Consider the following 27,480-nt stretch of genomic DNA (forward strand, 5'->3'; position numbering starts at 1 on the left):
TCCGCCACTTAACTGACTGAGCCACCCAGGCGCCCCTAAGAGCTTTCTAATTGTTTTCTCTGATTCCCTTGATTTTTTAATTTACATGTATTTATTATTTTACTGAGTTTGACTTTCTGAGAAAGTACAGGATGAAATGTGGCCTATAGGCAGCTCCTAGCTCATAAAGAGCTCTTGCTGCCTAAGTTCATCTGCAGGTCAGCTGTTTGGAATCTTGAGCCTTTTTTTCCAAAGATATTATGTTCCATCTCTACCTCACACCCAAGCCAGCCGACAAATACCCATTTAACCCTTCGTGTGCCTGAAACATCATCGTAATCTTTGTCTACCATGGAGAAACCTAGTCTAAGTTGCAATTCAGGGTATTAGACATATACCTTCTGCCCAGGTCTTAGTGCGGGAGAAGAATCTCACCCGTCTTGTATGCTCTGGGGCCTTCAGGGGTTCCCATTCCCCAGAGATACCTATCATGATAGGGAGAACTCTGGGAGCCCTAATGAGAGATAGAGACTGTGGTGATGGAGATCGCAATCCCATGTGCTGAGCCACCAGGTCATGGCTGAAACGGTAGCAGCAGCTGGCAAGGTGCAAGTCTCCGGGCAAAACCAGACTTTGCATCTGTGTGAGTTTTCCTAAGAAAGGCGACAATAGATACTGGTTTACCTGGGACCATCCCAGGTTGTGCCACATCACAGTCTTATCATACCACCCCCTTTCACTTGCAAAACTCTCCCAATTTGTACAATCAATTAAATGAGCCCCTCCCTCATCCGTGGCCATGTCTTCTTAACATCGAAGCCATTACCCTAAGGACAATGTATTTTTTCAGAAAATGAACCAAAACACCTTTGAGAAGGAGAAGTCTTGGAAGTTTTTCTTGCTTCGGGATATCGATGTAGATGATAAACCGCACAAAAAGTGGGGGGGAAGAAAGGAAAAGCTGTGTGATTTTTTTTTTTTAACGATCATTTTTTTCTTCACTCAAGGTTCAAGAAGAAACTTAAGAAATGACTTACTGGTAGCAGCAGATTCCATCACTAACACCATGTCCTCTCTTGTGAAAGAGCTGAATTCCGGTGAGTCCCCGGTCCCCTCTCGTGTGTCTGCTCTTTGCAGAGGGACCCATAAGTGCCAGGGGCCTGTGTTAGAGATCTCCTCATTGTCAAATATAAAAAGGATTTTTTTTAAGATCTGTATGATATTTTTGGTATATTCAGATATTTCAGCACTGTTGCTATTTTGCTGACAAGACGGTTAATTACATGCTTAATGCAGAGAGTTTGAAACATGCCAATAGGAATAAAGAAAAATACTAAAATTGACTTGTAATTCTAGTGTTTGTAATACCTATTATTTGTAACTTGTAATATCATGATCCAATGTGACATGAAGCTAAAGTTATTTTAGAAGGTCAAATGTTTTATTTACTAATTTAAACTCTGTTAATTTGAAACGCGTGGCTATTTGAATGAGGCTAAATTGAAATTTACCTTTGCGATATGTCTAAAGAGAGATCTCCCCAGAAAATAAAGAGCATAACATTGAGTGAGACTCTTTATGCTAATAATACTACATGGAGTTTTTAAAACTTTAACAGCATGAATATGCAAATAAATATCTTACCAGTTACTAATACATCTCATCTGTTCCATAAGCCCACTTGGCAAGATATTTGTCTGGCATGACTCTGGTCCCATAGTTTGAGATTACAAAAATTATAAGAAATAAAACTTCAATATTAAAAAAATTCCGGATTTAAATTTCTTAAAGCTGCTATAATAAGAACTGAAGTAATGAAAATTGTTTCTGCTAGTCTGGATTAAGATTAGCAACTAGGATAAAAATGGCAGCAGTTAATACACCATGATTAATGGCATGTACCCACTGCCCTAGCAAATGATGACTAAAAATGTTACTCTTATGTGGACACTTCATATACTATTAGTTTATATTTATAATACATTGAAATATTAAGTGAATGTAGTATTTTAAGGTTTGTATTTCCTAAATTAAAATAATATTAAGCAAAATTAAGAACAGTTTTAATGAAGACTTTTGTAGGAAGGGTAAAAGAGAAGTATTAAGAAACTAAGCCAGTTAAAACACAAAAATTCCTCATAATATTGAGATTAAAAAAAAGACAATACCATATACCAAATAATTTTCTAGAAATTCATGTATCAAATGTCATTTTGAAAAAAAAAATAATAAACTCCACCGACTTATGTACAATAACTGGTTGATGTTTTATACAGCACAGGTTGTATAAACGTAAGGTTGACTTAAGTTAAATCTGGCCCTTTATTGGCCAATCATAAAATAACCTAAGCCATTCTTCATTTCTTCCATCGTCCCTAATAGAGGTGGGGAGTGAAACTGAGAGTAATGTGGATTCTGAATTTGCACGGACTCAGTTTGAGGATCTGGTTCCATCGCCAACCACTGAAAAGGCTTTTCTAGCACAAATCCACGCCCGAAAACCTGGGTACCTCCACGGTGGCGCTACCCCCAGCACCATGCGTAGTGACGTGTGAGTATCTTCTGCTCCAGAACATTCCTCAGTAACAGAATACTCAGTAGGGAACATAAGAAAATAAAAACATGGCTGCTTAGTCCTTTATTTTGGAAAGGTATGACGCAGAAGAGGTAGAAGGGTGCTACATTAAATTTGGTATTGGAACTTTGCCCTCTCACTATTTAGTGAGAATAGCGATAACTAAAAGCAAGCAGTGCTCATTGAGAGCCTCCCTCACCCAAGGCACAGTGCTCGTTGTATGCAAAATAGTATTTAAAACTCCCTCCCAGCATTCTAGGACTCACAGACTACTTCAGGGGATAAATCATTCTATCTTCTAAATTTACTGTATTCACCCTTAGAGGACCAGGCGATGCTGGAGAAGCCTCTATTCAGAATGAATGTAAACACCATGAAAGCACTTGGAATTGAAATAAGTAAATATATAAAATCTCATTATAAAGAAATCCAATCTGGTCGACTTGTTGAGTGTGTATAAATCTGACCTTTGAAAGACATTTTACAAAGATTTTCTTCCAATTAGGCTTCTGTAGCTTGACAGAAACCAGCAGAATCAGTGACGTCCCCTCTAGACTTTCTGTGCCCCTGGATCAGTTCAAACTCAAAGTAGACAGGAAAGCAAAGCTGAGAAACAAAGGGGGAGCTAGGACAGATGTACAGAGCCCATTTGGGAGGTAAGGAAGGCAGGGAAGCAAGGGAACCTTGAAGAGAGGCTCATGCAGCTGTGAGAGACATGGGCAGGCGCTCACCAGAAGGGCAAAAGGCATCACTGAGCATTTAAATTACGGAAGCAGGGCTGCTGAGTGCCTCGGTCCACTGAACGTCTGACTCTTGATTTCGGCTCAGGTCATGATCCCAGAGTCATGGGATCAAGCCCCAAGCTCTACAGTGAGCATGCAGCCTGCTTAAGACCCTCTCTATCCCTCTGCCCCTCTCCTCTCCCCCACTTGCACTCTCTCTCTCTAAAAAATAAAAAATAAAGTTAAAACTTTAACTAAAAACATACTGCAGAAGGGTGATGGTGTTTAATGTGAAAAGTTCTGCCCACTAGTCTTCAAAAATAAACTGGCCAGTTTCAGGACCCAAAGAAGAAACTAACCAGAAGCCTTTCTGGCATTTTGGATCTCAATCCAAGTAGCAAGTAGACCAGTAATAATGGGGAATTATAAATGTGGTTTGAAAGCTGGTTGTGAAAAGGCAGGCCTTAAGATCAAAACAAAACAGTTATAACATGATTTCAAATAGCGATAGGCTGCTGCTTTTAATTTTAGTTTGTTTTCTTGTCCTTTCCTCTGTAATTTAGAATTATTTGATTTGTTATTCAGAATGGTGAATTAATGGTCATCAGGTTAGTCTGGTAAATAACATATCTGTTTGACTTTTTATAATGAAGCATTTACATGTGGTCACCTAAAGTCTTCTCGTCCTGCTCCCAAGATCCAAGCCTGTAGCTAAGTCTACCCCAGTCCACTGTCCCTGGTAGGCTGGTGCCAGAACCAGCCACCAACACGGCTGCGGGAATTGGGGAGAGACAGTTCATAGAGGCCTCACAGACCTATTTAGCCTGGCCCCAAACCTCTAAATATAATGAGAACATGTCATACAGACATTAATAAATGTAAACAATGGTATTTAAGTTCCAACCCAGGAACTTCTACTTGACCACTCTTTTCACTTTAGGGGATGTTTTAATATCTGCACTACCTAAACATGTACTGTGTTTTACCTGAGAATATTTTAGTCCTATGATTTAGGTCGTGAATTTATGTTCAGTCTCAGGAAGGGTTTTTATAAACTGGGTGGATACATGGAAATAGAGTCACACATTAGTGAATGAGATCATTGCTAGCTATTTATTTCATGGTAGAACTGAATAATTTAAGTAGATTTCTTAGATTCAGAGCTAGTATAAATTTTTAAGATCCAGAGCTATGAGTTCAAGTATTACCTTCCAGACACCGAGGAGCTGATATTCTAAGACTTATTCTACTATAAAAATAAAGCACATGGGTGCATGTGCCTACATATGTACATAACACAAAGAGGGTTCAATTATGAACAAATGTCCTTAATCGTTATTTCACTAGAGGGCTCACTTTCCTTGTAGAAAGTGATCTTGGTTTCCATAAGAAAAGAAAAGAAAAGAAAAGAAAAGAAAAGAAAAGAAAAGAAAAGAAAAGAAAAAAGGTCCTCAGATTAAGAAGACTATATCCTCCCAAAAGATAAGGCTGCCTTTTTTAAGATTGACAAACACTTTAAGGGCAACCCATTCCTAAGTCAGAGGAAAACACAGATGGCCAGTGATCATCAGAGTGCCATAGAAAAACTGCATATGAGAATACTTTGATCATGTCTATCTCCAAATCTCCAAAGTTTATAAAAATTTTTTCTGTTAGGTAACAGAGGACACTGAATTGAAATTAATTGAAACAAAGAAGTGAACTGGGGGTCTAAATAAATGGGCCCCAAACTATACCTAACACTGGAGTTCCACTCGTACTTTGAAGATTTGCTCCCAGGGGCACCTGGGGGGCTCAGCTAAGTGTCTGACTTCACCTCAGGTCATGATCTTATGGTTCGTGAGTTAAAGCCCTTCATCAGGCTCTGATGTTGGCCCAGAGCCCACTATGGATCCTCTGTCTCCCTTTCTCTCTGCCCTTCCTGACTCGTTCTCTCTCTCTCTCTCTCTCTCAAAATAAACAATTAAATAAACTGTAAAAGAAAAAAAAAAAAGATTTGCTCCCAAACACCCCTTGTGGTGTATTCCCAGGGTCACAGAAGATGGGGACCCCTACGTGCAGCCAGAGGATGAGGACTATGAAAATGACTCTGTCCGGCAGCTGGAGAATGAGCTCAAAATGGAAGAGTACCTGAAGCAGAAGCTGCAGGATGAAACCTACCAGGTATGGGGAGCCAGGCCCAGCCCCCAACCCCCGGGCCCTCACCCCTCGGTGGCTGGGTCTTTGACATGACTCAGAAAATCCCCACCCACTCCTTTCTTCCACCTTCCCTCTCCAGAATATTCTGCGTGCATTTCTTACTCCACATATTCTAAACAGTAAGAACTGTAAATGCTGAGAGCTACAGCTCACCATTAATTCTTAGAAATTCTGACCCGAAAACTGAAAAAGACCTCATTGCCTTAGTGGAAATGCATGGGGATGGATGGAAACAATCCATCTTCCTCCAAGATCGCTGGGAAAGATGTTTTTTCTCATGGATTAAAAAAAAAAAAAACAGGGCACAGGGCACCCGGAAACTGAATAAGCATAAATATATTTCCTCCCTTGAATCGTTTGCCCTCAGCTTCCCCCACTGCCCACCTCATGTCAAAATAAATATGTGGGAGAGTATCAAATCTCATGGAGAAATGTGGTGGGGGGGAGAACTGTAGGCTCCATGTTCAGCAGGGTGTGGATGGACAGATTTTCATATATACTGGGGTATACTATTAATCCACCTGAGAATTTACTGGACATAACACATGCAATTGGGAATAAGTGTTGATTAGTAAGTCATCCTAAAAGGGATGCGTTTTCCCCATGGAGTAGTTCTACTGCAGTGTTTGTCTTGCTTGAATATTTCTCCTCCCTGTAATTCACAGGTGTTTCCTTGAGGCTGTGGGAGTTCAGGGATGTTTGCGTGGTTGAGACCTACTGCCTCACCCCCAGGTCCCCTTGGGATAGTTCTTCATGTCAGGCTTTCTGTCCATTAAGCAGACGAGCCTCTTCCACACTCTTAGATGAGCAGCGTCCCCCTCTTAGTCTGTTAGTGAAGGAAAGAGAAGCAGAGAGGGGGCGCCTAGGTGACTCAGTCGGTTGGGCGTCCAGCATTGGCTCAGGTCATGATCTCACGGTCTGTGGGTTCGAGCCCCATGTCAGGCTCTATGCTGACAGCTTGGAGCCTGGAGCCTGCTTCAGATTCTGTGTCTCCCTCTCTCTCTCTGCCCTACCCCTACTCATGCTCTGTCTCTTTCTGTCTCAAAAATCAAAATAAACATTAAAATTTTTTTAAAAAGAGAGAGGCAGAAAGAACAGATTACCTCTACTTCTCGTATGTTTATGGATTGTTTTGAAATATTTTCCCAAGAAGAATGTAGCAAGAGAAAAACTGGAGCCTACCAACCCCACCCCAATAGTATCAAATAAAGTTTGGTGCCTTTGAAATGTTCCATTAGCCTTTTCAGTTTAACAACGTTTTAGAAGCAACTAAAATGTAGGCTTAGTCATAAAAAAAAAAAAAAAAGAAAAAAAAGAAAAAAAAATCAATGATTGTGTATGTAAAGCCATGAGTCAATGTTACAGAAACAGAAACGGTCAAATTTGCCTGAAGGGGAGACCCAGGGAGAATGCTCTCACTTTGCCACTTCTATGACCCGTCCACGGAGGGAAATTAGCCTGGATGAAGAAGCTGCCAGGGTGTCTCTGGGAACTCTGAAGGATGGCATTCCTACACGTATTTCATTTGGCTCTGCTGCACAGAGGGAGAGAGGGATGTGGTTAAATAATCAATGTTCTGGTTCATGCTGTTCAAGGTGCCTGTTAGGCCTCCCTCTTTGAGCCCATATCAGTTTCTGGATTTGGGTGACAACGGTAACTGAAATTCTAGATTTTTTTAAAAGGGAGACAGTCGTTTCATATAAAATATTAGATTTTTATTTACATTAATGAATTAGGAACTTAACCTTGTAGGAGTAAAATGAAGGGAAATTCTATTAATGGCTTAAGATCCAACTGGAGTTTTCGCCGGTTAATCTTAAGCTCTTTCTCTCCTTTCCTTTCCATGCCCAGTGGCTTCCAGGGAAAGTCAAAGAAAAGTTGTAGGAGGACATAGTAGGCCCGTGGGTTCCCACTCAAGACGCATGCCCTAGAGAACGTTGAAGTGGTTTTCCTTGACTACTCTGTGAGCACATGCTTGCTTGATGGGTCGGAATGCTGTTTTTGTTCATTGGACTCTCTCTGTCTTTCTGCATGGCTTCCAACCAAATAATTCACCAGCTTGACCGCGTCACAGACTTGACATGTCACCTTTCTTGTTTGTGTCCTTTGTCACCCACAGGTCAGCTTGCAAGGTTGAATACAATATCCTTTTATCACTCTCCTCTCAAGTAAGTACCGTCTTATTTAGGAGGAAACGTGGCCACTGTATACTGAACTCCAATGACTTGTAACCTAAATGCACAATCACTCTCTCTTAGGTGTTTCTGTGTTCTGTGTGATAAAATATCCTCCTTCCCTGCTGATGTCAAAGAATCATCCCGGCCTGTGGAGCATTACATTATAATCCAGTGGAGATTTGGCAGACAATCTTGGGAATTGACTTTTTACTCTATTAATTAGGAAAATTGGCACAGAGACTTCTGTAACACCAGAGATGCCCCCGAAATCTTCTATGGCTATGAAGCCTCATCACCAATCCACTAACAGCATCTGAGTTTGCAGCCTCTCTGTCCCTTGAGAAGGAAAAGTCCAGGCTTGCTCATCACGTCCAGAGATGATGGGTCAGCTTCTTATCATGCTGTATTCAAGACCCAAAGATCAAATGTGTGTATTTTAACAAGTAAAGGCAAAACCATGTATTATTTAAAAAAAACAAAAAAAAAGCAAAACAGAGAGGAGAAATTCTGCAGCCTTATATTTTTGGAATAGTTGATTCAGATTCACTGTGGAATTCAGCAAGATACAGCTTAATTTAAAATATCATTTACATGGCATGTGGTTCCCCACCCCCGAGGACCTACCTACATACATGGGAAATCCTCAGCAATGTGTTTAATGTAGAGAGAATAGCACTGGATTGGCAGGACCACTTGAGTGTAGCCATCTGAAGCTTAGACTCTGGACCCTAATAGACCTGATTTCAAATACGGATTCCGCCAAATCACAGCAGCATAACCTTGACAGATTATTAAACAGCAGCATAACCTTGACAGATTATTAAACCTCTATGAACCTCTGTTCCCTCTGCACAACATATATCACGCTACTCACCTCACAGTGGAGTTGTCTTCACCGGGGTGTAGCTTTTAAAGAGTTTAACATGGTGCCAGACACACCATAATTTATTATGAGCACACACATACGTGCCTGGAACTATGCTTAGTGCTTTACAAGCAGTTTCATCCTGGGGAGCTGCTATTTTGTGGGAACCTCCAGGACTCAGAACCAGCTTGCTCTCTGTATTTTTATAAACAAAGCTAGGACTCAGCTATGTGCACATAATTTTATACACCTTTGGCCACACTGTCTCATAAGTCTAGCTGCTTTCTCTGGCTCCAGCCAGTGGCCCTTTAGCTGTACCCCATACGGTTCAGAGTAAATGCACCTCTCACAGTCTCTGGCTGGCGGGGCCCCGGGGACTTGTATCTACCCGAGTGATATAGTCTTTCCCACCCATAGATTTCATAAGTCTATCCGACAGATGGTAGTAAAGTCCACTCTGGCTGCTAAATTTAAAAAGGAATATATAGCTCTTAAATGACAAATCAACTTGAAAAGAATACATCCTAACTCACGCATTACTGACTGACCCGTCTCAGTCCTCAGGTTAGGATTAAGCAAGTAGAAATCGTGACATAGCTGCTGTTAGGGAATATACTTTAGGAGCTTTGAGGCCTTTTTGGTGTGAAAAGAAAGATCTGACTGTCTGCATTCCAGTCTACCTCCCTTGGATTTGAGAACGCCACACCACATGCTCTCCTGATTCATTATGACCACGGTGAAAAAATTCCCAGGAGCTGTTTCTGAAAATATCTATTCCGGTTATAACAAATCTAGTCCCAAAGGAGCAAGCCTCTCCTTTAGCAGCATTTTCTGTCTCTTAGTGCCAGCGATTGGATCGTTTTTATTCCGCACATTATTTAAACATCAGTAACTAGTTCTTAGAAAAATATTTTTCTTAAAAACTAGTGAAATGTCTTGACATAAACTCAGATAAGAAGTGGCATTTGGGTCTTCTACCTAAAAGCCAAAGATCTCAGTTCGCTAAAAGTTCTCAGGCCATTTTTTTTTCATCTTTTGTTGTCAATCTGGCGGTGAAAAATTGAAACAGTCGTGGCCTCTGCCATTTCCTGCCTCCCCAGCGGGCATTCCACAGGACTCTAAACATGAACCAGCCTGTCACTAAATCAGCTCCTTAGGCCAAATTTACTTAAAATCTTCTGGATCAGTCCAGAAGCCAGTGACTTTTCATCTTTGTGGCTAGTTCTAGCCTAGTATAATTTTTCTTGAGGCAGCCAAGAAATACAGCTGAAATCTTGGAACCGTTTATGCTATTGAAATCGATTTGTCTGGGCTTTCTGATTGTGCTGCAAGACCAGAAATTATCCCAAACCCGTGCCTTTCTTACCCAAGAGTCCTGAAGCCAGCTTCATTGCTGAAAGTTCATTAGGGGTCCACCAAGGCACAGCCCTACATGGGTATGGGGCAGAGGGTGGGACGCCAAAGAAATAAACGACCCATCCTCTGCTCAAAAAGAGCTTCAGTCCTGTTTGAGGATAAGAATGCACTCATCAATACTAACAGGGGTGAATAGAGCGAACCTTGCTTTCCAACGAGCCTCTTTGGGAGAAACAGTGTATGTAATGTCTAACACTAAATTTAAGAATCCACCAAAACATCATTTGGGCAGACTCAGATCTTGGATTGGGCCCTTTTGCCTCCCTCTGGCCACATGATACCCCGCTCTCCTTGGCCAGCCACATCCTAACTTCAGAAACCGGGGGCTTGGACAATCGAAAGTGGGTATTTTTTTCTAATTATGATGTCATTCTGATGGTAGGTTAGGGGTCGCATCTGCTGGTCGGCTGAGGACAACACAAATATTCCTGTTTGTGTGGGTTCAACCCTCTAGATGCCTCCAGCGCCCGTGAAGCAAGAGACTCAACACAGAGGATTCCTGTCCTCGCTGCAGCAATAGCAGTAGCCCATAGTGTCCCCGGACGTTGGTTTCGGATTGTCAGAGGAAGGGAGGACAGAGAGAGAGTGTGTGAATACATGTGTGTTGGGGGAGGCGGGTGGGGGGAATCCTAAGCTTCATAACCCTGATTTAGAGGACAGTTTTCGTCTTAAAAAAAGAAAAAAATCACACGTTCCTTATTCCCAGGCAAGCTATAGTCAGACAGATGATGAAGGTAACAGGAAAGCTGGTGGTGAAGGAGAGCCCCGCACCCACCCACACAGAGGAGAAGACGCGGCCTGGCAGCAGCCTCATTGGAGAGAGAGGAGCCGCCCGCACAGCAGCTCCTGACAGACCCCCCCACCCCTAGAGACGCGTTCTGCCAACCGGAGCGCAGCGAACTTTTCGTTCTAAGATTCCTAGTTCTTAGGTGTGTGTTTTGAGAAGGGAAAAAAAAAAAAAAAAGACTTCTGACGTCTGTTCGAAGCTAACTTTTCAACCACATCTTCTGTAACATGGCTCACCCCTGGTTAACAACAAACAAAACAAACCAACCACCGCAAGGACAACAAAAAAACAGAACTACAGCCACACACGCGCACAGATGTATCCCACAGGCTGAAAACCCACGCTGCTGTTACTCACGATGGCAGTGTTAACAAGCATTTTCAACCTTTGCACATGATATTGAACCTGTTCCGTTTACAATGACAATATTAATACTGTGTACAGCTGGAAGTTTGATTTCTGAATTCTTTGAGATTTTAGCGAAACAGTTTATTATACACTGTACATTTTTTTTTTCCACCACGGTTGGGAAAAAAACAACCACTTGCAATTATTCACTAACCCCGAAGGATTTGGTACCTGAGTGTCCAGACTCAGAGCCCGGAAGCCAACAAGGGTCCTTGGCCCGCACGATCCGCATTTGTCTCTAAGTCTCTGTGAGCAGTGACTTGAACCAATCACACCAGGATAATCCAGTCTTCGGGGCTTCTTTCCAGCTTGGGGTTGTTTTCTTTCAAGATACTCTAACAAATCAGCCATAGAATTTAGTGTAAATATTTTTTTTCCAAATAGTTATCATACTCAAAAAAAAAAAAAGGCAACATTCAAATTATATAGAATCTAGTTTTTAAAATCAGCACAGATCTTCTTAAAAACTGTGAACTATGTTTTGAAATACTCGTTACTAAAGCTGTTTATAAACCACAGGTGCCATAAGATCCCCAAACGGACTAAAGTTCTCTCAACTCTTCCACGGGCTCGTTCCTCTTGTTTTAGCTTTAGGGAGCATGTCTAACCGCACCGCTCATCCACAGGTTCCCCTATCAGGCCGTTTGGAGCCCTTCAGCTTTAAATGTACAGGCTTAAAGTGCGCTTCCAAATGCTCACTCTCCTTTTATTTCTGAATGTTTATTGCCTTAGCTGGCTTACCTGGTGTTCTGCATGCAGCCTTCTGTGGTCATGTGCGAGGAAACAGGCTCTTCTAAGCTGAGTTGGGATTTTGCACTCAGTGAAAAGCCAGTGTGCAAAAGAACTGTCGAAGAAGGAAGAATGAAAGCCTCTGTTGACGGTCCTTTATGAGGGCCCTGGTTGGGGAGCGCTTAACGACCTCCCTTAGGGATTCTGGGGAAATGAAAAAATAATCCACTTGTTTCAAGGTTTGATGAGACGAAAATCCTGCTACATATTGAATAGGTTATACTTAAGTTGGCAACTTCTCTGACATTCCTGTCTCCTTTAAAAGAAGGAAGAGAACATCCGTTTAGAGCAGTGGCTCTCAAAGTGTGTTCCCTGGACCAGCAGCATCAGCATCACTTGGGAATTTATTTAGAAATGCAAATTCTTAAGCCCCAACCCAGGCCTGCTGAATCATAAACTCTGCATATTGGGCCCAACAAGATGTGCTCTAATAAGCCGTCCAGGTGATCCCTGATGCACGCTAAAGTTTGAGAACCACTGCTTTAGGGTAAAGTTGCATAACAAAATCTCTAACAAGGCCTTATTCAGAATAAGCGAGAAAGGCTCTGAGTCAACCTCAAAGCTTCAGCAATTCGATTTTGCTTCCGGGGCTGGCAAAAACCTTCTCCCCCACCCCAGGTAGTCGATAGTTGGTCTGTGCCCAGCTGAGAAGAGACATCAGGATACCTTCCAGGTCCCTCTCCAGAGGGCTCTCAGCTGTTCCCGTCCCTGCATTTGGTCACAAACCATCTCCTTGGCTGCCCTTTGGAACAAAATCGCTTGCCTTGGGGACAGTAAAGCTCTCCGCCGGCATTACTAAGAAGCCCGTTCTGTCCGTTGATGTACTCCATCATACTTTCCCCAGAGAACCAGCCTGACAAATGTCCCTGAAAACAGGCTGACACCAAAGTGGTGCAACTGCACGGTTGTCAGATTTCTTTGCACAGATGGGTTTTGTTCTGGGTTTCGTTGGTTTATCGTAACGTTCATCTCCTTTCCACTGCCCATCGTCTGTGAAACCGTACCTCTCTAGATGGAGCAGGTGGCCCCTCGTGCCTCATACTCGGTACTTAAAACCACTACATCCCAGCTACCTACATTGCTGTCAGCTCTCAATCATAGCCAGGTAGTTCTTGAACTCGGAACTCTGATCCTGCAAGTGGCACTCAGCCACCGACTGGACCGAGCTGACCTCTGTTGTCACTTTGTGTTTCTCCATCAAAATATCTGTCTAAGGTATGAACTATTGGGCTGATAGCCTTCCCCCTTGTCATAGCTTTCATTGCCAACTCCATCACACGGTTGTCGATAGCGTCGTACAAAGCCATTGCAAGGACTCTGCAAACTGCCACCAATGACCAGTTCCTGACTAACCAGCCACCTTTTCTTTCTCTTAGCACCACGTCAGCACTGAGACCAGACTCAAGCACCCCTGTCCTGTAACCGAGACAAAATGGCGTGTATTGTTTTGGGTTTTTGTGTTTCTTGGCGGGTTTCTTTCCCTGGCTCTCCAAATTTACCTTTGGGACCTGTTCTAAGTGCAAACCCAGCAGGTTTCGCCTGTCCTGTCCATTAGCTACAATTATATCTCGCAGGGGTTGTTTCTTTCTTGTTCCACAACAAATTGCACATCCATCTCCATCGGGGATGATGGCCTATTAATGAGCACTGGTCTAACACAGCCAACCTCCCTCCTCCACTGCACCATGTGAATGGAGGGAGGGAGGATGGAGGGCAGAATCTACTGTATGAGATTTCAGGAATCAGTTGTGGTTGGTCAGGACGCAAGTCGGGGTAAGTTCGGTTGGTCAGAGGGAGATGTGCTGGAGATTGGGAAAAATGGATTCTCGAATGATCTCTATAAGGCAGGGAAGGTTCATTTGTAAGTAGTAATGTGAACTGAATTGCATAAGAGTGTGGCCTTTGTTGTGATATACTACGTATTTTCTTATATGCATGAGCCAAACTGTTGCATCATAATTTAGCACTGATGTCTGCTTTTATTTTGGTCATCCTTGTCCACCCTTATTAGTTCTGGGCTGTTAACTGTAGATAGACCTTGTAAATACGGCAACCTTTGGTTGCTGCAGTCACCTTGGTTTGATTCCGCCCAAGGAGCCACAAACAAGAACTCCACTGTGTCCTCAGAAGAAAGGGCATTTTTACTTTTGAACCAAAAAGAGGGGGAAAAAATCAGAAACGTTACATCTGGAGGCTAATTAACTGCAAGACATTTTTAATTATGACTACTGTAATTTGACACCATTTGAAATAACCAATTCAGAGACACTAAAGCTTTCACACTATTCATTGGTATTGTAACAAAACTACTACTGTATGGGTTTTTTTGTATTGCTGTTAAGTATTGTTTTGTGTGTGTGCGTGTGTGTGTTGGAACCTCCCCTGGGGACATGTTATATTTTGAAGTGATTAAACTATTTAATTGTGTGTCTATATTTTGGAATGGAATTATTTCTTCATTAAAAAATGTTTTTAAAAACACTATATCTGTGTATTTTATACCTTTGTTTCAATGAAAACTTTCTGGAGTCTGTCTGTGGACAGAAGAAAGACAAGTCAGCACTTGCAGCAGGAAGCGGGACCTGTCAGTTGAGTATTAAGAAACTAGAGCAAAATTTCTCACCTTTCCCTGCCTTTGGAGACACAATTTTTTTTTGACGAGGGAAAGCCTTGTTGTACTCCATAGGGGATGAGTGTGAGAACAGGAATAGCTAACATACAGCTTGCTTTCTATCTGACACGGTTACAAGCAGTTTATGTTACTTGACCCGATCCTTTGAATCACAGCATCTAGCCAGGTACTTGGCAGTTATAAGCTCCACAATTATTTGTTGAATGAATGAATAAGTGAATTCGTGGCTTTTGTTTGGTGTGTGCTAGAGCTGGTGAGGAAGGAGAATCAGCACCTCCTGGAGGTCAATGTGCTGAGAGCAACAGGAATCAAATGAAGAGTTCCAAAGAGCAGACAGAAACTCAGGGTCCGCAGAGGTAATCACCCCCTACATTCTCGCCTCTCTCCGGGGAACCTCTGGATTCCCATGCAATGTTGGGTTGTGTGTTTTGTTTGCTCAAGGAGCCGATTCCTTTGTAGAGCCAATAGCAGAATCTGTGAGTCTGGCTCCAACACTTCATGAATGGCATTTTTGGGAACTCTGAGCTGGAATGTTGCTGAAAGTCTGTGCTCACAGAGTCTGGGGTTGATTTACAGTTCATGAAAATGCTATAAACACTCCAGAGGCACTAGAGAAAGAAACCAAGAGGCTCTGCTCTACATCAAGTGCCGGGGCAAACCCTGACCTGATACGACCACTAGTGGGAGCTCAGACACCCCATCCCATTTGGAGGTGAGAGACCAAGGCATGTCCATGGGTGTCTTTCCAAGTCTCTTTCAGCTGCATCTTAATGTCTCATCCTCTCATCTCCTAGGAGCCACATGTAGCTCTGATCCCTACCTCAGCATTTCCTAAATTTATCTAATTGCCAAAGTCACTTGAAGAATCCATTTACCAGACTTAGCAGGTCTAGCCTGGGGCCAGGGAATCTGTATTTTTTAACAAGTGCCTCTGGTAATATAGTCTGACAGATTTTAAGAACTACTCTCCTCTTGCTACTCAAAATGTGGTCCAACGACCAACAGCATTGGCATCACCTGAGAGCTAGTTTCAAATGCAGAAGCCAGGGCTCTAAACCGGACCTACTGAATTAGAGTCAGCATCTCCTCAAGAGCCCCAGGGAATCTGTGTGCACTTTAAAATTTAGGAGGCACTTGACCTGGAGATCAGCTTTAATCCTAGCCTTCTAGGATTAGGTTCAGTTGGGTCCTTGGGGCATAGAATGACAAGCCAGGAGTCCTCCTTAAACTGTCATGCTTCTTGAACGTACAGTGTTTTGATTTAGTAAGTCTGGGATGGGGACTGAGATCTGCATTTCAAATAATTTCTCAGGTGATGCTGATACAGGTCTGAGGGCCACACTTTGAGGTGCAAGGCTATGGGTTTCTTTTTTTTTTTTTTTAATTTATTTGTTGTTTTTTTTTTAATTTACATCCAAATTAGTTAGCATATAGTGCAACAATGATTTCAGGAGTAGATTCCTTAGTGCCCCATACCCATTTAGTCCATCCCCCCTCCCACAACCCCTCCAGTAACCCTCAGTTTGTTCTCTGTATTTGTGAGTCTCTTATGTTTTGTCCACCTCCCTGTTTTTATATTATTTTTGTTTCCCTTCCCTTATGTTCATCTATTTTGTCTCTTAAAGTCCTCATATGAGTGAAGTCATATGATTTTTGTCTTTCTCTGACTGACTAATTTCACTTAGCATAATACCCTCCAGTTCCATCCAGGTAGTTGCAAATGGCAAGATTTCATTCTTTTTGATTGCCGAGTAATACTCCATTGTATATATATGTATATATACCACATCTTCTTTATCCATTCATCCATCAATGGACGTTTGGGCTTTTTCCATACTTTGGCTATTGTTGATAGTGCTTCTATAAACATGGGGGTGCATGTGTCCCTTTGAAACAGCACACCTGTATCCCTTGGATAAATGCCTAGTAGTGCAATTGCTGGGTCATAGGGTAGTTCTACTTTTCATTTTTTGAGGAACCTCCATACTGTTTTCCAGAGTGACTGCACCAGCTTGCATTCCCACCAACAATGCAAAAGAGATCCTCTTTTTCCACATCCTTGCCAACATCTGTTGTTGCCGGAGTTGTTAATTTTAGCCATTCTGATAGGTGTGAGGTCGTATCTCACTGTGGTTTTGATTTCTATTTTCCTGATGATGAGTGATGTTGAGCAGTTTTTCATGTGTCGGTTGGCCATCTGGATGTCTTCCTTGGAGAAGTGTCTGTTCATGTCTTTTGCCCATTTCTTCACTGGATTCCTTTTTGGATGTTGAGTTTGGTAAGTTCTTTATAGATTTTGGATACTAATCCTTTATCTGATATGTCATTTGCAAATATCTTCTCCCATCCTGTCGGTTGCCTTTTAGTTTTGCTGATTGTTTCCTTCGCTGTGGAGAAGCTTTTTATTTTGATGAGGTCCCAGTAGTTCGTGTTTGCTTTTGTTTCCCTTGCCTCAGGAGAAGTGTTGACTAAGAAGTTGCTGCGGCCAAGATCAAAGAGGTTTTTGCCTGCTTTCTCCTTGAGGATTTTGATGGGTTCCTGTCTTACATTGAGGTCTTTCATCCATTTTGAGTTTATTTTTGTGTATGGTGCAAGAAAGTGATCCAGGTTCATTCTTCTGCATGTCGCTGTCCAGTTTTCCCAGCACCACTTGCTGCAGAGACTGTGTTTATTCTGTGGATATTCTTTCCTGCTTTGTCAAAGATTAGTTGGCCATAGGTTTGTGGGTCCATTTCTGGGTTCTCTATTCTGTTCCATTGATCTGAATGTCTGTTCTTGTGCCAGTACCATCCTGTCTTGATGATTACAGCTCTGTAGAATAGCTTGAAGTCTGGGATTGTGATGCCTCCTGCTTTGGTTTTCTTTTTCAAGGTTGCTTTGGCTATTCGGGGTCTTTTCTGGTTCCATACAAATTTTAGGATTGTTTGTTCTAGCTCTGTGAAGCATGCTGATGTTATTTTGATAGGGATTGCATTGGATATGTAGATTGCTTTGGGTAGAATCGACATTTTAACAATATTTTTTCTTCCTATCCAGGAGCATGGAATCTTTTTCCATTTTTTTTGTGTCTTCTTCAATTTCTTTCATAAGCTTTGTAGAGTTTTCAGTGTATAGATTTTTTACCTCTTTGGTTAGATTTATTCCTAGGTACTTTATGGGTTTTGGTGCATATGGGTTTCTTTTAAGGTAAATTCTAGGGACCTTGTTACTGGTAAGTCAGATTTGTGCATTTCTATACATAGCAGGAAAGATACTCAAGTCTAAGGACATGAACATAATGGAAGCTCAGTTGGTTGGATCCCCATGGGTAACACCGCAGCAGTTAAACTATACAGTGAGTACTGGAAGCAGCTGCATTTAAGTATTCTATCAAAGAAGAATCTTTTGCTCCAAGAATTGAGGCCTTTGTCTCCATGATACAAAAAATCACCAGGGAGTAGGACTCCATGGTCCTAGTGGTCCCAGAAGGGCGGATTTGCAAAGTTGGGATAGGGCCACGTGTGGTGAGAAGAAGCTGGCAAAGTTTCAGATTCATTATTCCATCAGAGCACATCAGCTACTGAGACACGCAACACCCAGGAAGAGGTTCTCTGGGCACCTTGGAAACCTAGACTGGGACTCTGATGCCATGGCCTATGCTGGGGCACTATGTTGTGATGGAGCCACCTCTGCTTTTGAGAACCCAAAGATACATAAACAAGTATGTTCATGCAGCCTTATCTATAATATTAGAAGATAATAGACACTAACAGAGGAACACTTAAACTACTTATGGCAAAATATAGTAGGCTGGAATACTAAGAAGCCATAAAAACTGATGATGAAGATACATATTTATCACCAAGGAAGATGTTTACATAAGTCCGGCCAAAAGCCAGGTTATAAAATAGTGTAAGAATGATCCTGGTTTGATAAATATTTGAGTGCTGGTGCATGGAAAAATATACATCAAAATGCTGATGATCTAAATCATGGGATTGTGGGTGATATTTTTATTTCCTTCATCAGGCTATTCTATCTTTTCCAGGTTTCATGCCATAAATAGAGTAAATGGGAGAATGGCTGGATGGATAAGAAACACCAGGGTTGGACAGTTTCTTCAATTCAGTAACAAGGCTACTTGAGTTAGCCAACATCTTTGAAGGGCATGTCTAACAATGAGAATTTTTCTATGCCTTCAGTAAACAGAGGATTCTCTTTTTGCCTGAAGAGATGCTCAATAACATTAGTATGCCACAGAGCATTGGAAAATAGGTGTATGCTTGCTTTAAAGAAAACCTAATAAAAATATCAGAGGCTTATGAGTCAAGTTAAATAATGACAGTTCATCCTCTTCCCAGTGCTAATTGGTTCAGTAACAGGTAGAAACAAAGCAAGTGAACCAGTAATGTTCCCCATGTCTGGTTCTCCTGTCTCATGTGTAAAATGGGGCTAAATCACACTGGTGGTTGTCTCCTTTGCTTTCCAGTCTCCTAATTGTGCTCCTGAGGAGGAGGGCTGCTAAGGATAAATCTTGGGCAAGAACATCTGTTGGAACACAGATGGCAGTAGGTAAATGGTTTCTCTGGCATTCCATTTTTCTGGAAGTTTCTTTGTAGCTGCTCTTTCTTGAGAACAGATACTCTCTGAAAATATCTGGGAAGGGCCAATTAGACCAGCTCTCCAGCTTGAGGTGGCTCAATCAAGTGGCTCATTGCATGTGTGTCGAATTGAATTAATCATATTCAAAGAATCTCTTTGCTGGTTCTCGACTCCTGTGTTCTCAGTGAAATCTTGAGAAACACTGAGTGGAAACTCGTGTTTGTTTTTCCTCTCAGGGCCTTAGGGGATTAGTTGTGTGGCATAATAAATGGACAGTTTGACTCTGATTTCCATCTCCACACTCCCTTATGGTCAGCTCCCTACCTTCTCTCACTTGGGGAGATCAATCCACAAAGACAACACTGAAAACTTAGAGACTATGTTAGGCACTCGATAACAACCAAGTTAAGATAGAAAGCATTTCCTTATTGACCCTTCAAAATGGCTTTTTTTTTAATTGTTATTTTTGGAAAAGGACCATTTTATTGATTTTAGGACTTTGCCTCAGTTATATTTCTGAGAAAGAAAGGCTAAATTATAAAACTCTTCTCCTGGTCTCTGGATGTGTAAAAATAAAGTTTAAAAAATGGCTCTCCCATTTTATGGCACTATGTATCTATTTGACACTATCTGTTGGTAGCTTTGAGCGCCAAATTTAAGGAAACAATACATGTAAAACACCGAGCCCGATTCCTGAGCATGCTGGAAGGTCAGCTTATATCAGTTCCTTTCCCTTTGTCCCTTGTGAAGTTTACAATTCTCGTTGTAAATGGGGGTGGTAGTTTTAGTTTTCAGAACACTCACGCAAAAATAAATTTAGCTTAAAAACAAATATAAGGAAATCTAAGACTAGAAATTAAAATATTGTTATACTAGAGGGATTTAGTGATCCTATAAACACTAAATTCTGAGGCCCTCCAGCTGGCTTTCCCCACTCTACACACAGAACACTGGCAGCCAGGAATTTACTCTTCAGATAAAAGATGAAAGAGCCCTCTCTGGGAAATCTGACTAACCCCACTCCTGCCCCCAAAAAAGCCCTAACAATACTGACATGGGGCCAACCAGAGTACCCTACAGAAAAGGTCATATGCTAAGACTACCAATTAGCTCCTTATGAGCAGATAACCAAGTATAACCAGGCACTTGAGAAAAAGCCTTTACCATGAGTGATAGAGACCAAAACAGGAAAAAATAGCACCTTAGAGGAAGAATGGACTATCATAAGGAAATTAAATAATGTCATGCTAACTGCTAAAACAATCAAACCCATATAGAATGATGATTATGTATAGCAAAATGCCCAAAAAGGAAATTCCTGATACGTGGGTGGCTTTCCTCCAAATACTGATTTAGGGATCCTGGCTCCTTCCAACCTTTTGAAAATTTGTCATTTGTATTCTATTTTGTAGTGGGTTTCCAATACCATGTAATGTCCATGCTGACAAAACCTGGATCTATTCATTTATACCTAGAAAATAAATGAGAAAATCAGGAAGATTATTATTACCAAGTTGTTCAAAAAAAGGAAAAGCAATCATAGTATACCACATAGTTCAACTTTCAATCTCACCTTTAAATAGCATACATACAATAATAACGTAAGCACAAAATAACAATCAGCTAAAATCACACATAATCATTTTGGGAAGACGTGTACATGTGCGTTGTGGAGGGGGAGAGCTAACTTCTCATTTTCCATAGTGGGGAAGTCATAGATGATCCCTAAAACATAACAAGAATATATACAAACATATTATTTAGAGGTAAATACCAAAAGAATAAAAAAATATGAAATTAGTTGTTTCCAAGAAAAGGAATTTAGAAAGTGACAAACTTTTAGACCAAGTGAGCATAATTTTGATTTCTTAAAAGAAAAAATGGTAAGCAATAATTTAAGGTGTTAACAGTGATTGTCCTTGGATGATGGATTTTTGGACAAACTTTTAAAATATTTTTCTTCCATCTGTATTTCCTGCATAATCTAAAATAAACATGGGCTACTTTTATGGTTGAAATATTAGATAAAGTTTAAAAGTAATGTGTTTTTCTATCTGAAAAGGAGTTTTCATGGCATTAATTTGCTCTTCTAATTGATGGAAAACTTGCATACATTTGACCCTTTTGTAAACATACCAGATATGACCCTCTTCCACTTACTTTCTTAACTACCTTGTTGTTTTCTTTTTCTTAACAACAAAATAAATGTCTTTCTAGGAAGGGTTGCAATTTTTAGGACCATTTCAAGGCAAATTTGACCAGTAGTAAGAATACACAGAGAGAGAGAACAAGAGTGCATGCACAAGCGGGGGAGGGGTAGAGAGAGGGAGAGAAAGAATCCCAGGCAAGGCTCAATCCCACCAACCATGATATCAAGACCTGAGCCAAAATCAAGGGTCTGACGCCTAACTGACTGAGCCACCCAGATGCCCCTCTTTGCCACAATTTTATAAGAATCTCAAGGTCAAAAATCTATATACTTTCTCTCCTTCCCTTCCTCTTACCCTTTTTTCCTCCCAAATTCCATATATTGGGGAAAAATAACTAACATTTGTATAATCCTTTACACCTTTCAAAAAGCCTGTGTCCTCTACATTTAATCCCCACAATACCCATTTCAGGAGTGCTTAGTCATCCAGAAGTATAACCTAGAGAGTTGTCTTTGTTGTGAAAACATCTGCAGCCAAGGTCAATATGGGGGAGAAGACTGGGCATTCCATCAAACAAAAAACAGAAGGGACACACAAGAAATTTCCTACTATGATAAGATGATATGCTTCTCAGAAGAGTTTCAGAAAGCAGGCTTCTCCCTTGATCCAAGGCTAAGCAGACTTCAACTCACCTCTGCTAGATCTGGCACCAGCCAAGACTAAGAATCACCCGAGGAGTTGTGCTCAGTTCCTTGGCTTTGGTTTAATTCCTGCAGCTCTCTCTGGTTACCCTAGCAACACATATTAAGCCTGGAGGTTTTTTTGTTTAAAATATTATTTGAGGTAGTAAAGCAGAACTGGGAGGGTAGGAAAGGTGAAAGGAGATTTTAGGACCAAATTTTTCTAAGACTTCAGACTGAAGTAAGGCTATAAAATACACCAAGAACCACTCCCCACCCGTGAAACATTTCCCTAAGACTTCACCGGCCAAAGTCAGCAGTAATGGGGCAGGTCTGGTTGTAGAATATTGAAGAAGCCTAGGGCAAGAATCTTTTCCCTGGTTCACAGCCAATTTGGTAACAATGGTCCTCTGAAACACAAAATCCTTTCGAGTCTTTTCAAAAATACTGCCTTCAGAGGGGTTAGTATATGAGAAAAGAGCAGTATTTCCCCTGTATTGTAAAGAGAGCCAGGAAGCCTCCTTGATGGAGAGAGATACAAATATTTTTACCAGGATAATAAGAACAGTATAATTTTACCAGAAAACCTAAACCAAGGCTAGAACAGATACTGAAAACTGCCTGTAAAACTTAGCTTCCTAGCTCCCACTGTCCACCACAAGCATCATACTTGTTCAACGGCAGAGACATGTTTTTCCAGCCATTGTAAAGGTCTCTGTATTATGAACACTGGGCGGTTCCAGGGACAGTCTTCCCTTTTTTTCCGAAAAAGCACAAAGTCATTCTTCACGTGACCAATTCGCATAATGCTAAATTGCAAGTCTGTGATGGTGAGGAGTATAAAGCTAACAGGATTTATTCCAAGACCATAGCTCTGTCCTGGCCTGGCCTGATGAAGGAGCAAAGCTTTGTAAATAATTGCTCGTATACTTATTTGCCTTACCGGACTCTATGCCTGTGGTGAGCAGGGTCCACCCTCACTTACATCACTTACCCCAATGCCTGGTGCTAAGGGGTTGAGCAATAAATATAAAAGAAATAAAGAAAGCAGGGAGAACACACCATTCCTCAGGCTACTCTTCTAAATATGTAGTCATGGCCAAGATTTTTCATGGAAGCTTTGGAAGAGATGAAAATCTATCTGGAATAGACTCTGGTAAGCAGGAGGTTGAGGAGATGCCCCCGGGTGCCGCAAAGCTAGGAAGTGGTGTTGCTTATTCTCAGATGTGGAGATGCTGATTTGTGCCCTGACCTCCAGACTGCAAAAATCCCTGAGAGCAGAGCCACGACTTTTCTCAGAAGGGGATTAGGCAGTTTGCCTGAGACTGACCCAGTTTTAGCACAGAAAGTCCGGAGCCCGGAGGAATGCCTCAGTCCCCATCAAGTCAAGCAACTGGTTGCCCCAGAAAGCATGTGAAGAGACACTCAAGCACCCAGGCAGGTAACAGATCTCAGGTGAATTCTGCATCAGAAAGCAAGATATCACTCTACAGTGGGACATTGGGAGAACAGAAAATGCTTAATCTACCATGAACGTGTCTTTTCAGTCAAAAGTTTAACTTTTTGCAGGACTATATTCTGATGTCCTGCCAAGACCGTATTAGCTGCAGAATTCCCTTGGGGTAACTAAAATGACTTGTGGGTTCACTGTGGGGTTATCTGAGATAGCCTATAGATAAGAATTGTTTACACATCTAGATGCTAAAGAGAGTCTGCCGTCGTGAATTTTGGCATAATATTGAGCTTTAAAAAAAGCGACTGACTATATTAAGCAATTTGTTCTTGAGGCTACCTCAGAGGTTTTGAGTAGGTCATTAATTTCCACTCCTGTTTTTTTTTGAAGAGAGGACATTATTTTGTTCATCTAAGAGCAAATCAAATTTGTTAGACCTGAGCTCAGAGAGAGTAGCTAAGACTCAGCCCTATTTTCTCCATTTTGTTCTTCCACCCCGTGCACATTCTCTCCAATATGTCAATGGGGTGTTGGAACAGTCTGGAAACAAACATATAAGCTTGGACTCTACAGACGGAACATCTGTACAGACCTTTCCATTTATTAAATAAGATACATGCTATAAAGGTTTGTGTTCTCAATGAAGAAAAAAAAAGCCAGCTTGATATTTCTGGAATAGTTACTAACATTTAGTGGGATTTATATATGGCATGATAGAATTGCCCCTATCCTGCAATTTCTGGAGGAAGCTTGTTCTGACATATTTTCTTTTTTGTGCTCTAAATATTTCGAGGTTTAAAATACGTAACAAGCAAATTTGACAACCCAGAAAAACTACAGAACACGCCACAAATTACACAAAATGTCCCCAAGATTTCCTGGGTAAGATGCTTCAGCAGTTGCCGAAAGAGTTCACCTCTGGATGAACTTGCATCTCTACCAGTAGTTGATTACTCATTCAGTTGAATAGTAACTGCCAATGAAGAAATAGTAACTGCCAAAAAAATACGTAGTAACTGCTAGAGATTTAGACAAGTACAAACTGGTCATACATTAGTTTTACTCAGTTTGTTGTTCCAAATTGCATGTATTCCTTGAAAGCAAAAAAAAAATCAAAAATCTTGAATATTTTTATACTAGACGTAATATTCTCCTAATGTTATCAGTACACACCCATTGTAGCAACCAAAGGCCATTGTAATCAATGTTGACATGGAACACACTGTATTCTTTGTTTATAAGTTATCAACAAACTTGGCCCTTTTGGAGTTTTGTGTTTTAATTCCACTTTTTTTTTTTTTTCCTGAAAGAGACAATATACAAGTGCAAGGAAGAGGGTTTGAAGTTTATATATGGATGCTAGACTAGTGATTGGAAAATTACTAGGATCCGTAAATTACATACATATGGACATGGGAGCTATTGCAATGGGGAGGGGGCAAATATATGACAACTCCTCCCTGACTATACAGAGGTAGGAAAGCATGAATTAAAACACGAGAAATGCCGGGAGAGAGCAAAAAATGTTTTGGAGTAATCATGTTTATTCTCTCTGAAAAGGTACATCTCTAGTGAGTTGCTTATAACCATAACCTAAATCCTTGTATTTCCCATGAATCAGCTTTTACTGAACAAATGTAAGAGGATAAATGATTACCATTCCCCTTCCAGGAACATCTGCTTCCAAAGGAATTTTGGCAGAGTTTACAAGTGATGTCAGAATGCCAGGCACAAAGATTACAATCTGGTTAATTCTTGCCCTGGCATTCCTACCTCCAGGGGAGCCTTGTTTAAATCCATGCAAACCAGAGTTTGAAAATGGATTACTATACATTCTCACTGGAAAACAAACAAAAGCTTGGAAACAGGAAGTGCTTAGAATTTCAGTTTTACTGAGTCTCTTAAATATTTATATTCAGCATTCCACAAAATATCATTTTATAAAGATGTTTGGGAAAATAAAATCCCAATGAGAAATACTTCCAGTCCTGTTGTTCACCATCAACGAGTATTTATTGAATAACTATCTTCTTCAAGATCTAAGGAGTCACCAGGTCCTTTCTTTATAGACCAAGGCTGTTATTCACAGAATAACTATACTTTAGCCATCTAGTGGGCTGATCCGAATTTCATAGGATCCTACAGTTACTTTCTGCAGCTTTCACTGGGTCTTCTGAAATGTGGTTAAAAAAGGATTTTGACTAGTTTCTCTAGGCCAGGAGCTCCAACACCACTTTGGCTGAGATGATTCATTATTGTGAACATTTTTAATGGGGATGAAAGGAAATGACTTTTGGGTTTGGTTGTAATCTACAAAACAAAGGAAAGGCAACTCCTTTGAATGTAAGCTTTGATGGATAAGAAAGATACCTTAAATTAATTCAAGACAGGATTATGTGAAAATATCCACTGAAGTCAAGTGACAATCAGATTTTAACAGCCAAAATAAAGTGGCTGGGTGTGGGGATGGCGGGGGAGGGGGGAGGGGGAGGGATGTAGGGGTGGGGGCAGGCAGGTAGAGAGGAATGTACTCTGTGGGGCGCACAGGAAGCAGCAATGACTCTTGCCAGCATTTGTTCAGGTCAGAACTGAGTTGAAGACCCAGAATGTGCCTTATAGATTGTTCAAAAGATGGCGCATTATCATTTTATTGTATTTTAATGATTGAATCATTTTTTTAATATTTATTTTTGAGAGAGAGAGAAAGAGAGAGAGGGGCAGAGAGAGAAAGTGAGAGAACATCCCAAGCAGCCTCCGCAGTGTCAGTGCAGAGCCCAATGCAAGGTTCAAACTCACGAACTCAGATCGTGATCTGAGACAAAATCAGGAGTCAGACACTTAACCGACTGAGCCACCCAGGTGCCCCTCAACTGTTGAATTATTATGTTTGGGCTCTCTGTCAACATTTCATGAAGTCAGTTGATACAATGAAAAATAATGTGGCTTTAGTAATCAGGAGATTGGGTCAGTAGACTGGCTCATTAGACCCCAGGCTAATCTCTTAACTTCTCATTCTCAACATTGAGAGTGCAGATACCTATTTTAAGTTCTTTACAGATTTATTGTGATGATCAAATAAAGTAATATAATAAAATATGAATGTAGCTATGTAGTAATTTGAAGTAATATGAATGAAGAGCATTGTGAAAAACCATAATTCACCATTCGAAAAGAAAGTATGATTATCCCACACATCAGTTCTGGCAGTTTATCTTAGTTAACTTTTACATTCAGAGAACTCCCTGTCATCAATTCCCTTCACCTCTTCTATGAAGTCAGCAGCACTGGATTATTTTAACGAATGAGGATATTCTTACATTGATCACCGTAGAAAAATGGGTCTGCTCTACAGACACCAATTAACAGGGAAGTGACCCTTGCCTGTTGCCAGGTTACCAGAAGCTCTCAGTCACCCTGCCTTCAAGTTCTCATTCACTCTAGCAGTTAAAGGTTACAGGATGCCATCAGTTTCCTCTGATGTTCAAGATTAGCTTAACTTTGTTTCCCCTAGACCAGAGGCCTGATGGTACTCTTAACCAAGAAGCTGAAACGAACTATGCAATGACTATACTCCCCCTTCTCCTGCAACTTGACAGGAACTGCCCAACTAGAACCACAAAGAGTGCAAGCACGAGCACAGGAAAATCTGACCCAATGGCAAAGGAATGTCGTCCCCCCTCCTCCAAGTAAATACAAATGTGTATCTAGTTATCAAAGAACTGTCCAGGAGGGTTAGCAGGCTCTGGTGTTAAGGAGCCCGCTGACTTGTCACTCAGCAGCCCCAACGGTTCAGACAGGAACTCCAAGGACATATGAATAGAAATGATAGCCAGATTTTGGGGTTTGTTTTTTTAAGAGTGAGATATTGGAAGCTGGCTCCCATTCCGTGGCTATGGGCCTTCCTTTAAATACAAACAGCAGCGAGAGCCGAGAATGACTGCCATACGTGAATGCCAAATAAACACAAAATGACAAGCACAGATTTTTGGCTTTATATTAAAGCTTGGTTTTTCAACAACCCCTTTTGTTGCCTCTAAAGACAATGGTCGCAGTGTTTCTGAGCCAGA

The 27,480-nt window shown here is 41.2% G+C and overlaps 1 protein-coding gene across 27 annotated transcripts in view; it reads left to right on the forward strand.

Moving 5' to 3' along the window:
• The window catches only part of DTNA (dystrobrevin alpha), a 355,063-nt gene extending 340,662 nt beyond the window's left edge, over positions 1-14,401 (forward strand). For 11 of the 27 annotated variants that reach the window (XM_081790787.1, XM_081790789.1, XM_081790788.1 and 8 more), the window contains 4 exons: positions 987-1,076; positions 2,362-2,530; positions 5,271-5,439; positions 11,861-13,408. In XM_081790787.1, the coding sequence (XP_081646913.1) occupies positions 987-1,076; positions 2,362-2,530; positions 5,271-5,439; positions 11,861-12,019 (587 nt within the window). In that variant the 3' untranslated portion in view covers positions 12,020-13,408. Of the gene's footprint in view, positions 1-986; positions 1,077-2,361; positions 2,531-5,270; positions 5,440-7,594; positions 7,644-7,733; positions 8,432-10,639; positions 11,015-11,860 lie in introns of those variants that run through there. The other 16 variants (XM_081790796.1, XM_081790798.1, XM_081790800.1 and 13 more) reach the window with 9 other exon arrangements.
• Positions 14,402-27,480: the final 13,079 nt, after the last annotated feature.

Source organism: Panthera onca, chromosome D3, assembly GCF_046562875.1.
Source record: "Panthera onca isolate mPanOnc1 chromosome D3, mPanOnc1 haplotype 2, whole genome shotgun sequence".
NCBI lineage: Eukaryota > Metazoa > Chordata > Mammalia > Carnivora > Felidae > Panthera > Panthera onca.